The sequence below is a fragment of the Cervus canadensis genome, chromosome 17 (assembly GCF_019320065.1).
Source record: "Cervus canadensis isolate Bull #8, Minnesota chromosome 17, ASM1932006v1, whole genome shotgun sequence".
NCBI classification, from domain to species: Eukaryota; Metazoa; Chordata; class Mammalia; order Artiodactyla; family Cervidae; genus Cervus; species Cervus canadensis.
Window position 1 is genome coordinate 6,017,309 of NC_057402.1, and position 14,999 is coordinate 6,032,307.

Genomic DNA, 14,999 nt, shown 5'->3' on the forward strand with positions numbered 1-14,999 from the left:
CTTTATATAGAGCTCCTCCACTAGCCCATGTTACAGACTTGGACATTTTTAATTTAAATTATTTGGCCACACCTTGTGGCATGTGGGATCATAGTTCCCTGACCAGAGATGGAACTTGTGCCCCATGCAGTGGAAGCAGAGAGCCTTAACCAGTTGACCACAAGGGAAGTCCCACAAATTTGTGAATTTTTTTTTAAAAAGCATCCCTTTCTTAGGATACATTACTGCTATGTGCCAGGAAATTATTGTGATAACTATTCAAAACTATGACGACTGCAAGCAAAATGATTTCCTCAGGATTGGGCACTTGTGCAGCTAGCTATAGGCAGTGGTCCAGTTAATACAATTAATAAATCTAACTAAGAGATATTTCCAGGTTACATTTTCTGAACAAGCAGTAAAAACAGAAACAAAGAAAAAGTACCAATGTAAGGAACTTAAGGCACTCACAGAACTCATGGGGTCTAAGAGAAAATGCAAATCAAAATTGCAGTGTATCTAGAAAGTTACACTGTGTATCAGAACCTATAGAATACTGCTTTTGTTGTTCATGAAAATTTGAAACCTTAAACATACTATTAACAAAAAATGACAGTACATTAAATATTTAGTAAGTTAGAAGAACGAACAGAATAAATCTCAGGAACTAAGAATAATGTACGGAACTAATAATGGACTTCCCAGGTGGCACAGTGGTTGAGAATCCGCCTGCCAGTGCAGGAAAACACAGAGTCCTGAGTTTGATTCCTGGGTTGGGCTAATCCCCTGGAGAAGGAAATGGCAATCTGCTTCAGTATTCTTGCTTGGAAAATTCAATGGACATAGGAGCCTGGCAGTCTACAGTTCATGGGGTCGCAAAGAGTCAGACACGACTCAATACCTGGAGTTCACTGTGGCTCAGATCATGAAGTCCTTATTTCAAAATTCAGGCTTAAATTAAAGAAAGTAGGGGAAATCACTAGGCTATTCAGATATGACCTAAATCAAATCCCTTAAGATTATATAGTGGAGGTGACGAATAAATGCAAGGGATTAGATCTGGTAGCTAGAATGCCTGATCTTCATGGACGGAGGGTTGAAACATTGTATAGGAGGCGGTCACCAAAACTGTCCTGAAGAGAAAGAAATGCAAGAATGCAAAGTGATTGTGTGAGGAGGCCTTACAGATAGCTGAGAAAGGAAGAGAAGCGGAAGACATAGGAGAAAGGGAAAATATACCCAACTGGATGCAGAGTTCCAGAGAATAGCAAGGAGAGATAAGAAGGCCTTCTTTAGTGAAGAATGCAGAAGTAGAGGAAAAGAGTAGAATGGGAAAGACTAGCGATCTCTTCAAGGAAATTGGAGGGACTTCCTTGGTGGTCCAGGGGTTAAGAATCTGCCTTGCAATGCAGGGGATGTGGGTTCAGTCCCTGACTAGGGATTGAACTAAGATCCCATACGCCGTGGGGCAACTAAGTCCCTGGACCACAACTAGAAATCCCACATGCTGCAACTAAGACCCGCCACAGCCAAATAAGTAAAATATATAAAAGAAAAGAAAATTGGAGATATCAAGGAAACATTTCATGCAAGGATGGGCGCGATAAAGGACAGACGCGGTAAAGACCTAACAGAAGCAGAAGATACTAATAGGAGGTGGCAAGAATACACAGAAATACTATACCAAAAAAAGATCTTAATTACCCGGATAACCAGGACGGTTGTCAAAATGTATCAGAAACAGGGAAGAAAGCTGTAGTTCAATCTCACAACATCTGTTCAAAAATTGGGAATTAACATATTGGCATATAGGCCATCCAGTTAAACATTACTACATTTACCTTTGCTTGTTTCTCCCACTCACTAAATAGTAGTAAAGGAATGAAAAAGGAGTGTCAAAAATAGAGAAGACTAGCAGACAAAGAATTAAACCAGCTTTGCCAGATGGATAACAGATGGGTGAATAGGTGCATGTGTGTGTGTCTACACATTATTGTATGTTTTTTTTCACGTAATAGATTTCGTATATCATAGTGAGCTGAAACCAAGTCCCCAAAGGAAGCAGCTAGGGGCAGGAATAGGTAGGCTGGTCCAGCAAGAATCATGCTGAACCATGCCACAGAATTTAGAAAGTTTAAGAATGAGTTCTGTTAGCTCCTTTCGTGGGTGGAGGTACAAGTAGAACTGAAAACAGGATTGGCTGAAAATCTGTAATTGGACCTTATATCCACCTTAAGGCAGCCCGCCCTTCTCTCCCCCAGTAGAAATTGGGCAGCTTGTTTTCTGAAGAGGTTCCATCAAAGAGCATTAAACTTGGGGACCCCCATACTAAAAACAGGGGCCTGCTGAGTGATGAGTCTTTCTCCCATCTCCTTGCTTGCTTCCCAGAACTCTCTTGGCCCTTCATGTTGCATAAAAGGAGTTTGGAGGATTCTTCTCCAGGAGAATTGAGCTAAATTAAAATATAGCTAGAGACGTTTAATGTCTTTCAGTGAATCTGCTTAATCTCTGCCTGGTCATCCTCTGGTCCAGCTCTTATGAAACATTCTGTCCAGTGTTTTGGTGCCTCTCTCAAATATGGGAGGATAGCCAAGAATCTCCAGATATTTGAGGATAACCTGAAACAAACGGGAATAAGAGAAAGAAACACTGGAAGAGGAAACTGAGCTACTTTAAAAACAAACACACACACTATAATTGGTGTTTTCAAAGAGTTTAAAAAGAGGGAGACAGTGCAACAACCACCATTATATTCATGAAAGAAGAACCTGGTGCATTGAAGAAGGACTGTTGGGGAGAGGATAGTTCATGGTATTGGAAAGAAATTCAGTAAAGGGGTTAGAAAATAAAGCCAACAAAAGCTCTCAGTTCGTAGAGATGAAAATTAAGATACCATGTAAAACTGAAGTGCCTATCTAGGAGGTCTAGTTTCTGATGAAGAGGAGTTGTAAGAATAACTGGGGATAGGAGGGAAGGATTATCAAAGACTAACGTGATTTCCCAGAACTGTAGACCTGAATTTCCAGATTGAAAGGCTTAGTGCCAATGCAGTAACGGACAAAGATCTACAATATATCTGGACTGAATGCTAATGTACCAGAGGCTGAATCTGTGGTACATTAAAACATAAATACATCAAAATTAAAGAGAAGAAAGGGGGGGGAAGGTCATAAAGAATTATCACTGTAAACTGGAAGAAAATGGATCAAAGCCTTTAAAATTCTGAGAGAACTGAATATTCATGTGTAAAAGAATGAAACTGGACCCCTGCCTTACACCACTCACAAACATTAACTCAAAATGGATTAAGGATTTAAGTGGAAGATCTGAAAACAAAGTTCATGGAAGAAAGCACAGGGGGAAAACTCCTTGACATTATTCTTAGTATTGATTTTTTTATATGACACCAAAAGCACAGGCACAAAAAGTGGGTCTACAAAACTTCTGCTCAGACCAAAAAAAAAAAGCAATCAACAAAATGAAAATGCAGCCTGCAAAATGGAAGAAAAGGAACTTTTAAAACCCAATAGCAAATAAAACCCTAAAGAATCCAATTTAAAAAACAACAAAGGATCTGAATAGAAATTTTTCCAAAGAAGACATTCAAATAACCAACAAGTACATGAAAAGGTGTTTAACATCACTAACCATCGGGGGAATGCAAATTGAAACCACAGTGAGATATCACCTCACACCTGTTAAAATGGTTATCAAAAAAGACTAGATAAATCTGACAAGAGTGCAAAGAAATGGGAAATGTGTACTGTTGGTCTGAATCTGAACAACTACTATGGAAAACAGTGTGGAGGTTTCTCAAAAAATTAAAACTAGAGGTATCATACAACTCAGCAATCCGTTTCTGAATGTATATCCATAGGAAATACAGTTACTATCTCGGAGAGGTTTCTGATCTTCCATGTTTGTTGCAGTGCTGCTCTCAATAGCCAAGTCAGGGCGACAGCCTAAGTGTTCATTGACAGATGAATGGATAAAAAAAAGCATGAGGGGTATTGTTATTCTATATTTCATAATTGTATATATTATATATATTATGTAATAATAGGAATATTATTCAGCTGTAAAAATGGAAATCCTGCCCTTTGTGACAACATGGATGGGCCTTAAGTGCATTATGCTGAGTTAAATCAAAGACAAACACTTGTTGTTCAGCCACTCAGTTGTATCCAACTCTTTGCGACCCCACGCAAACTCATGTCTGTTGGGCTGGTTATGCCATCCAGCCATCTCATTCTCTGTTGTTTCCTTTTCCTCCTGCTTTCGATCTTTCCCAGCATCAGGGTCTTTTCTAATGAGTTGGCCCTTTGCATCAGGTGGCCAAAGTATTGGAGCTATGATATCAATTATGTGGAATCTTAAAAAAAGAAAAAAAAAACTGAACTCATATAAAAAGAGTTCATAGTGGTTACCAGGGGGTGGGGGGTTGAGGGAAATGGGGAGTGGTTGGTCAGAGGGTACAGACTTCCAGTTGTAAGATGGGTAAGTTCCAAGTTTCTAATGTATAGCATGGGGACTGTGGTTAACAAGTATTAGGTACTTGAAAGTTGCTTTGAGAATGGATCTTAATTAAATATTCTCACCATAACAACAACAAAAAAATGGTAATCATGTGAGGTGAAGGATATGTTAACTAACTTTATTGTGGTAACTATTTCACAGTATCTGCGTGTATCAAATCATCACATTGTACTCCTTAGACTTAAACACAATGTATATTATATGTCAAGTATATGTCTTTAAAAAGGGGTGTGGCACTTGCAGAGAAAACTTGACCGTTACCAACTTTTTGCTAACAAAAAGTTACCAGAGAAAACTTTAGAATTCTTTAACCAGCCAAGTGTCAATCAAATGTGAAGGTAGAATCAGAACATTCTGGGCCATGCAAGGTCCAGAATTGAATTTGGATTTAGACATCTGCTTACTCTTCCTCAGGAATATTGGTGGGGCTAGCAAGGGAGAATACTAACAAGTGGGAAAGCCTAGGATCCAGAACAGGAAATCCAACACAGCTGGTCTTGAGATCAGAACAGGGGCCTCCAGATTATTAATATCTTCAGAGAGGAAAAAAGAATACTTGACTATTTGAAAGTATCTGAGAGGAGATGTACAGTTCTGTTACAGAGCCTAAGGATGGACCAGTAAAGTGAGACCTATATAGAAAACCTAAGTGAACAAAATAACCAAAACAATTATTAGCTCAAAGGAAATCAAAACATTTTTGATAAATAAAAAAGAATGGAAATGCATTCCTAGTGTGGCTGTAAAGAATATTTATAATGCAAACTGAATAATTTAGCCAAATATTATGGTGACTGATCAGAGGAAGGAGGGAAGGGACGTGGGGGGAGGGGCAGGATGTAAGAGCAGTCTTCATTGCTAATATTACCAGGTCAATAGCTAATCAAGGGGGAGGAGCTAAGAAATCAGACTAGCAGCACTTCTGCTCCAAAGTAAGGCAGCTCAGATACCTGGGGTAGAGGGCTCCTTGTTGTGAGCAAGGGTTGAGGGTGGAGAGAGATGCTACATTACACAGTTCGACTTTCAAAGCTGCATATATGTACTACTTTTATCAATCAAAATGAAACTATTTAGCCAAAACTGTAATAGAACCTCATGAAGACATTGGAGAGGGAAAGCATAAGTCTATTTGGAAGGGCTTTAGGAAAGCTAAATCCACAGTGGGAAATCAAGGAAGCCATATAATCTGGCATTTTAGAAATATGTAGGTGAACAATAGATGACATCGCTAAAGAAGCTAAAAGGATTGCTTATGAAAAGCCAGCAGAGAAAGAGTCAGGATGAATTTATATAAGTATCCAACATTGTCTGCTATGGCAGACAAAGTTCCTATTTCCTTACTACATAAAAAGTCTTGCAAATTAAGGAGAAACAGGAGTATATAACCTGATAGAAAATAGTCAAAAGATATACTCAGGCAATTAATAGGATAGATGGTGAGTGTTCAAGTAAAAATGTTCAACATCCACATCCGAAAAGAACACATCTGTGTCTTTCACATCAGATTTGCAAAAAGCTGATAGTTCATATTGTTGGCAAGATTGCAGAGAATCAGGAACTCTCTTATTGGCAATAATGTGAATTAATATATTTTTAGAGAATAATATAGTACTGACAAAATTTTAAAAGCATGTATGCCCTTTGGCTTCCATTCAGTTTCTAGGAATCTGCTCTGCCAATATAGTTTCAGAAATGTATGAGGATGTATATATACAAGGATGCTCACTGTAATAGTTCAGTAGCCAAAAGTTAGCAATAAACCTACGTGATATCAGTAAAATACTGGTTAATTACATGCAGTACATCTACACATGGGCTTCGCTTCCCTGGTGACTCAGTGGTAAAGAATCCGCCTGCCAAGCAGGAGACTCTGGTTTGATCCCTGGGGTGGGAAGATTCCCCTGGAGAAATAAATGGCAACCCACTCCAGTGTTCTTACCTGAGAAATCCCATGGACAGAGAAGCCTGGTAGGCAGTAGTCCATGGGGTCACAAAAGACAGAGCGACTGAACAGCAGCAACACCCACACGTTTATCTCCCCCATCTGTCGGCAGCTCTTCTGGGTAGGAGACAGGTCACCGCTTTTGCCTAGAGTCAGACAAGCAGGTTTTAGTGATGCTTTCAGTCACCTTCTCTCCTCTGTTAGCTTCCCTGTCCTGTTGTTTATTTCCATGTTAGGGTGGCCTTGAGAGGGATTGAACTGTCTTGAAGCTCCTCAGGTTTTGCCTTACTGTGCTGGCTCTCATGTTTGCTGGTGTGGTTTTTTTTTTTTTTTTTTTTTTTTTTTGCTGGTTTTTAAAGACATTCCCTGGAAAACTTGCTTGCCTTCCACCCTCCGGCAGCTTTGGCCCACACCATGAAAACAATAGTAAACTCTCTTGTTAACAGTCCTCAGAATACAGCAACTTTCAGCTACCTTTTCTTTTTCAGAAAAAAACCCTTTTATCCAAAAAAAAAAAAAAACAAAAAAATACACACTTTATTTTCAACCTTTTTCTTAAAATTAATTGGAGAAGAGGAGATAGATAGTTAGATATTTAGATCTAATTTAGATAAATAGATAATTAGATATATAATTCAGTTGTGCTTCAGAGTTCACAGGATAGATAAAAGTATAAGAGTCAAAGTCTTTACCCGTCCAGATGCCTGCCCAGAGACAGCCAGTGGCATTGGTTTCTTTGGTCCTTACAGAAATACCCTGTTTATAGAGAGGCGAAGACATGTATATTTTTTTCTTTTTCATACCAGTGCCTTTTCTTAACAGTTCCTTCTCCATGAACTCTGACATTTGCCAGGCTCTCTCCCTCAGTGTTGTCTGAGGGTCTTTGATTTGTTCTTTTGCTCAGCAGAGGTTCTGTGATCAGTGTGGGGAGTGAGACAGACGGACATGCTGAGGAGAAGTGGGTGATCGTCCTTCCCTCCTTCCTTCATAAAGTACCCCAGAGATGTTCCAGGGTCAGGGAGGCTGGTTTTAAATCGAGGTTTGTGACCCCGCTTGTCAGTCTGAGGGAGGCATTGGATTCCGGTGTCTGGGTGTCATTCTGTCACTCCAGCTGCATTTTCTGTGTCTGTATTGTGATCCCCATCTTTTTTTCACTCTGAAATGCTTGTTCGTTGATGTTTCTGTCTTTCCATTTTTCAGTTAGACATTTGTCATTTCCTTCCAAGGATACTATCCCTATGCTGATAATTCTGCAGAATAGCCCACATTTCTTCCTGAGCTTCAAACCAAAATACCAGCTACTGAACTTGGTTTTCACTATCGTCACTTAATTGCCTTTCACGTGGTGTGTCCTAAATCAGACTCAGCCTGCTGCCCTTCCTCACTGCAGCTTGAGTCTTCTCTGTCTCACGGTGGCATCCAAATTCACAAACATGGGTGTCAGCTTCAGCTCTGCCTCCCTCTCCCTTACCCACTGAGTGTTTCTTACTTACAACCTTGGGTTTACAGTACGGCTCTTTCCTAGTAAAGAAGAGGTAGGTGATTGTATGCCTGTTCATTATTTCTAACACATAAGTTTTCATCCAGTCAGTTGCCCAGCTGACAGGCTCTCAGCCTTTGGCCTGTCTCATACCTGTATGTCCAGAGAAGCCAGTTGGGTCACTTTTGCCATGACGACTTATGTCCCAGTTTGATGACTGTGACAATACCTCACCCCATGCCCTCTCTGATATGCTCATTTTATCCTTTTAATTTTATTTATTTTTGGCTATGCTGGGTCTTTGTTGCTGCATGGGCTTCTCGTGGCGGTGGCTTCTCTTGTTGCAGAGCGCAGGCTCTAGGTGCCCGGGCTTCAGGAGTTGCAACTCCTGGGCTCCAGAGCACAGCTCAGTCGTTGTGACACACAGGTTTGGTTGCTCTCTGGCATGTGGGATCTTCCTGGATGAGGGATCAAACCCATGTCTCCTGCATTGGCAGGCAAATTCCTCACCACTGAACCCCCAGTAAAGACACTGCTCGTTTTATTTTTAGGTCAATTGATAAAATTGTTTTTTCCCAAGGATAATTTCTCTATGTCCTCAGTCCTGGCTTTGGGGACATTTGTTTTTTCTGTGGTACTGTAGGCTTAGTGTCTCTTCAGTATTCTCATCACCAGGATCCAGGTCTTTGCCTTCAGAAATGTTTGTTCTCCTCCTATCTGCCAGTTCCTAAAGGACATAAAAATGGGAAGATGTGTAGAGCAGGGGTCCCCAAACTCTGAGATCTAGTGCCTGATGATCTAAGGTGGAGCTGATGTAATAATAATAGAAATAAAGTTCATGATAAGTGTAATGTGCTTGAATCATCCTGAAACAACCACCCCAGCGTCCATGGAAAACTTGTCTTCCACAAAACTGGCCCCTGGTGCCAAAAAGGTTGGTGACCGCTAGTGTAGAAGATGGAGATTAATGAAGAGAGGAGAATTCTTTCACTTTACACATTTCTGTGTTATTTCATTTTAGTTTTTACAACTAGCATCTGCATAAGGTTGAAAAGGAATGTAGAGAAGTAAGGTAGTAGAAATCAGTGAACTTCTTATTTAAATGTCCTTTTATAGTAGCAAAACTTAAAAAAAAAAATTTGTACTATCCTAGTGAGGTCTTTCCTTAATGTTCATGTTTTCAGCAAATTATTTCTACCCAAATTTATCTTCAATCATGAGGTTCACAATGAGATCTCTGGCATGTTAATCACATACGCAAATTGTCAACTTTAAAAAAAATTCTGTGCAGTACCCACCTGTTGCTCTGGAGTTTTCTGTATTGCCAACTTGTAATGTACTATTGTTTTACGTGTACGTTTCAAAGGTGGCTGTTTGGAATCATGAGATGAGTTAGGACTTTGGAGTCAGACAACTCAAACTCTGAGCTCTGGCATGTGTTAGCTGGGAAAACTTGGACTGGTTTCTTAACTTCCTCAGTCCTCCTTTCCTGTGCATTGGAGAGGATCATAGTCACCTGACAGAGTTGTAAAAATTCAATTAGATAGGATCACAGCTGTGGAGCATCTAGCGCTGAACTTCAGACACAGGTGACACTCGACAGCTATTAGCTTCATGCCTCCTCTCCCCACCCCCTTTGATTAAGTTGGTACAGAGTTGATTCTAGTTTCTGCTTGATACGTAATTCTGACAGAGGTAAATACATAAAGTTATTTGGTGATACCCTGACACTGTCCAACTGGGAGACCTTTGGCTACTCTATCTGCCTACGGAAAGAAACTTGTACTTTTCATCCCTATGTCTGGTTCCACTCACCTATCCTGTGTGTTTTTACAACACATCCCTTGGTGTGGCCTCTGCTGTGTGTAACTCATTTCAGTCGCTCAGTCGTATCCGACTCTTTGCAACCCCAGGGACGGCAGCACACCAGTCCTCTCTGTCCATCACCATCTCCCGGAGCTTGCTCAAACTCATGTCCATTGAGTCGGTGATGCCATCCAACCATCTCATCCTCTGTCGTCCCCTTCTCCTCCTGCCTTCAGTCTTTCCCAGCATCAGGGTCTTTTCCAGTGAGTCAGTTCTTCACATCAGGTGTCTAAGTACTAGAGCTTCAGTTTCAGCATCAGTCCTTCCAATGAACATTCAGGACTGATTTCCTTTAGGACTGACTGGTTGGATCTCCTTGCAGTCCAAGGGACACTCAAAAGTCTTCTCCAACACCACAGTTCAAAAGCATCAATTCTTTGGCACTCAGCTTTCTTTATAGCACGACTACAGGAAAAACCATAGCTTTGACTAGACGGATCTTTGTTGGCAAAGTAATGTGTCTGCTTTTTAATATGCTGTCTAGGTTGGTCATACCTTTTCTTCCAGGGAGCAAGCATCTTTTAATTTCATGGCTGCAGTCACCATCTGCAGTGATTTTTGAAGCCCCAAAAAGATAAAGCCCGTCACTGTTAGCTTTGTTTCCCCATCTGTTTGCCATGAAGTTATGGGACTGGATGCCATGATCTTAGTTGTTTGAATGTTGAGTTTTAAGCCAACTTTTCCACTCTTCTTTCTCACCTTCATCAGGAGGCTCTTTAGTTCCTCTTCACTTTCTGCCATAAGGGTGGTATCATACGCGTATCTGAGGTTATTGATATTTTTCCCGGCAATCTTGACTGCAGCTTGTGTTTTATCCAGCCCAGCATTTCGCATAATGTACTCTGCATGTAAGTTAAATAAGCAGGATGGCAACATACAGCCTTGACTCCTTTCCCAATTTGGAACCAGTCTGTTGTTCCATGTATGGTTCTAACTGTTGCTTCTTGACCTGCATACAGATTTGGTTTTCAAACTTCAGTGTTTCCTCTAGTGTATTACCTACTACTACTCTCTAAAAATTACTCTAAAACTTAGCAACTTAGAACCTGTGTTATCTCAGTTTCGTTATCTGTTTGAGGGTGACTTAGTTGGATGATTCTGACTCAGATGCTTTCAAGATATTTTGGGGAAGAGCCACAGCTGCAGGCACCCAAAGGTTTGATTGGGGCTGGTGCATCAGCTTCTAGAAGGCCCTATCACCTGGCTTTTGTCTAGGGCCTACTGTTCCTCACCAGCCGCAGGTGTGAGTCCTCATTTCCTTGCTGTCTGGGCCTGTCCATTAAGGTACTTAATGTCCTTACGGCATGCATGTCAGTGATCTGTGAGAGCAAGGAGGGAGTCCCAGTGCCTTTACAGCTTAGTCTCTGAAGTCCCCTCCCTATCGCTCTGCTTTCCTCTCTTCATGAAAAGCAAGTCACGAAGTGCAGTCCACACTGAAAGGGAGGAATATTAAGTTCTACCTTTTGAGAAGAGGATTGTCAAAGTATTTGTGGACCTGTTTTAAAAGCACCTCACCAGGGGTGCTGGTTAATATGTAAAATTCTTAAAGCTCATTTCAGATCTAGTGATAGGTAGAACCCAGGAACCTACAGTTTGCACAGATATCCTAATGTTCTGATGCTGGTGGCTTAAAGTCCACACTTGGAAACCCACTGCTCTGCCAGATGGAGCACCTGGTCTTCTTGAAATAGTCTTCATTGGTTGCACCTCGCTGTCTTGCTCAGATCACCAGCCCATTTTGAACTGCATAAATCCAGTTACCTCCGTGGTGCCTATCACCGCAGGCAGAAGTCAGCTCTCTGTCCCTTGGGTCCCTGCAGGACTCCGTCTTTCTCCTGCTCTGGTTCTGATGTTGTAGTGCTGTGCTGCTAGTAGGATGTAAGTTGTTATTTGGCGTCTTTTGCCAGCAGAACTGTGACAACCCTGTCATAGGCATTCTGCTACTCAGGATCTAAAAGCAGCGTGGTCATTAGAAAGCTGAAGAGACGGGCTCAAACCACACTTCTTGGTAGTCAGTACTTTCTTGCAGGCATTTATCAAACAAATGAGTTCCTGTTGTGTGCCGGGCTGGGTTTCGAGGTTCCACTGGTGACAGGAGGCAGACACACTCCCTGTAGATGAGGCGGCAAAAATGAACTGATAAACACAATGTATTATCACAACGTGAAAGACATTCTGGGAAAGAAGCGCTGTGATGTAAAACAACGGAGACCTACTTAGATAAGATTTTCAGAGAATCTGCCTGAGACTTGAAGGATGAAAAGGAGAAAAAATTGTAAGGAAAGAAGGAGTTAGTATGTTCTGGGGGAATCAGAGCGCCTGGAGTTGAGGCTGAAAGTGTAAGCAGTCTGCGGTGGCCATGGTCAGGGTTTCATTCTAAACACAGTGTCCTGAGCTGAGTTAGTATGATAGCCAACTTGTCACTCTTGTAATTTAACAGTTGTAGAAATAACTGGGAGGTTCAAATTATAGGTACAAGTCCAGCTATGATGAATTGGGAAAACAAGATTCCTCTGTTTGCTTAGCACAGGGAAATGAAGAAAAAGCCCAAGCCTTTAGTGGATGATCCAGTATTCTAGGTGGTGGTGGTTTAGTCACTTCAGCCGTGTCCAGTTCTTTGCAACCCTATGGACTGTATAGCCTGCCAGGCTCCTGTGTCCATGGGATTTCCCAGGCAAGAATACTGCAGTGGGTTGTCATTTCCTTATCCAGGGGAATCTTCCCAACCCAGGGATCAGACCTACGTCTCTTGTGTCTCCTATTTGGCAGGCAGATTCTTTACCACTGCACCACCTGGGAAGCCCAGTATTGTAGACAGAAAGGCTATTCATCTTGATTCCAAAAAGCTCTGAGCTGTTTGTGGGTCAGATACCGTGCCTCCATGCCTGTTTGTTGCTGATTTCATTTCTAGTTTAGACCTGGGGGACAAAGACAAGTACAGGGAAGGTCCCTGCTACCTCATCCCATAGGCAGCTGCTTCTCGTTTCCCAGACCGCTCTCCAGCCTCGCCTCCTGCAGGCTGTGATACCCCGGGTGCTAGGAGACTGGTTCTGACCACGTTCCCCGTAGAGAGATAGGAGAGCCTTGGAAGACCTTTCCTCTCTTTTTCTGGTTTCCACTGGTTTGCCGGAGGGTGTCTAAGATGGCCTCTAAAATTCTATTATTATTTTATGAGATCTCATATTAGCCCAGACCATGATGCTGTGACCCGCCTCTGAATTCACAGCATGTTTGTACAGCAACAGTTTAATACTCTGCCTTATTCTGTGTGATGGCTAGGCAGTTAAATAAAGCCACTTGAAGTGGTTTTATTTAAAGCTTTATAGAATTACTTGGAATTATCAATCTAATACACTCAAGATGCAGTTCATTGGGACTATACAAGTTTTTGTTTGCAGAATTAGAGTTCCTCTATAGATACTGAATCGGACTAAGTCTAGTAACAAACTACTCCTGCTTAAATCTGATTTCTGTGTTCAAGATAGTAAAATATAATTCAAAGTATAATTCACAATAGCAAAATCTCCTCCTCTGGGAACTCTGCTTTTTCATACGATAAAATTGACGCATTAGTATTGGAGCATTAAAATTGACGCATTTAGTATTAGAGAACAAAACTACGTCATAATTACTCTGGATTTCCATGTCTTAGATGTGGACTACTAAACATTATCAGTGAATCAGTTATCTAAGAGAAAAATTTAATTTACATTGCCACTGTGGAATATAATGTTTAATAACCTGTGTTGGGGGGATTGTGTGTGTGTTTGTTTTTTAGCTCTTCAGAGAAGTGAGAATAATGAAGATTTTAAATCATCCAAACATAGGTACTTTCTGCTTTCTTAAATACTTTTGGGTCTAAATGCATTCTTGAAACTTTTTCATAAAGCTAAACATATATTCCAGAAGTGACAGGAGATTTCTTCCCTTCTCCCGTTCCAGGTACACTTTTAGAATATATGTGTGTGTGTGTGTGTGTGTGTATAGTTGATCATTTCTGTTAACTTTTTGAAATTGCTCAAGATAGGTTAAAAGATTAGATATTAAACATTCAAATGTAAAGCTTTAATTTAGTAGAAACATCTGTAATCAGATTGTAATTTTCTAAATTTTAATATATCAAAATATCATAATTGTACCTAAATTTTAGATAGAGGGAATTACAGTAAGCTAAAGTTTTCAAAGGTGTTTTTTGCTCTAGCTGTATTCCTAAGAAAATAATGGTGTATTGAAACATATTTTTAAAAATAAAGGGAATTTCCTGTCAGTCCAGTGGTTAGGACTCCGTGCTTCCAGTGCAGGGGGCACAGGTTCGATCCCAGGTCAGAGAACTAAGATCCCACATGCTGCTCAGGGCGGCCATAAGAAAAAGATACAGGGCACTTGCTATCTAATAAGAGTTTTTTGGCATGAATTGTTTCACACTGTACAGACCTGCTTTATGTGTCCTCTGTGCTTTATGCAGTGAGGTGTGTCTAAAGATGAGGGTGGGTCATGGTCCTGCCCTCATTGTAGTTGTAGGAACAAGATGAAAGCTGACCCTGTGTACACACCTCAGTGAAAATTTTTGATTCCATGCATAATGCAGATCTTTTAAAATAATACAACTGCTTTCTTATATAGTAATAGGTCCTACAATCTAAAAACATTTGAGTGAAATAGCTCATAAGACAACCAATTGTATCAGCTTACTATCAAAATCAGTTCTAGGAAATGGAGTGTGATAACTTTGGTGTTAGGGATATCATATCAAGACTTCTTGAAGCACAAGAATAGAAAAATAAAAGGGAACCACAGGATGGAAAAAACGTACACCCTATATCATCTAATCTGAGCCACCATCATTTAAAAGGCATTATTGTGTTCAGGTACTGTTAAGAAAATTGCTACCAAGCCATTATCCCCTTATCAGTGATGTTAATTAAAATGTGAAAAAATACATATCTTAGAATGTGAACTGTGACATGGTTGGAGAAAATAACAAGGGATATAATAGTGAAAAGAAAGCCTTTATATTTTATTTCAGCTGTTTGAGGTTAGCTAACCAACTCTAGATTTCAAATTTCAACTTCCCACCACAAATACACTGCCAAGAACCAGCTCACTTAAACCTATTTGTTTTGTTTTTTCTTAAGTGGTACCCTGATTAAAGTTCTCTATACTTACTACTAAATGACATATCTTTGAAAATACAAA

At 40.6% G+C, this 14,999-nt stretch overlaps 1 protein-coding gene across 8 annotated transcripts in view; it reads left to right on the forward strand.

The window, feature by feature from the left end:
* The window catches only part of MARK3 (microtubule affinity regulating kinase 3), a 102,172-nt gene that overhangs the window by 50,254 nt on the left and 36,919 nt on the right, over nt 1–14,999 (forward strand). For 7 of the 8 annotated variants that reach the window (XM_043489303.1, XM_043489296.1, XM_043489298.1 and 4 more), the window contains exon 4: nt 13,582–13,630. In XM_043489303.1, coding sequence (XP_043345238.1) covers nt 13,582–13,630 — 49 coding nt within the window. Of the gene's footprint in view, nt 1–13,581; nt 13,631–13,672; nt 13,746–14,999 lie in introns of those variants that run through there. The other variant, XM_043489302.1, reaches the window with a different exon arrangement.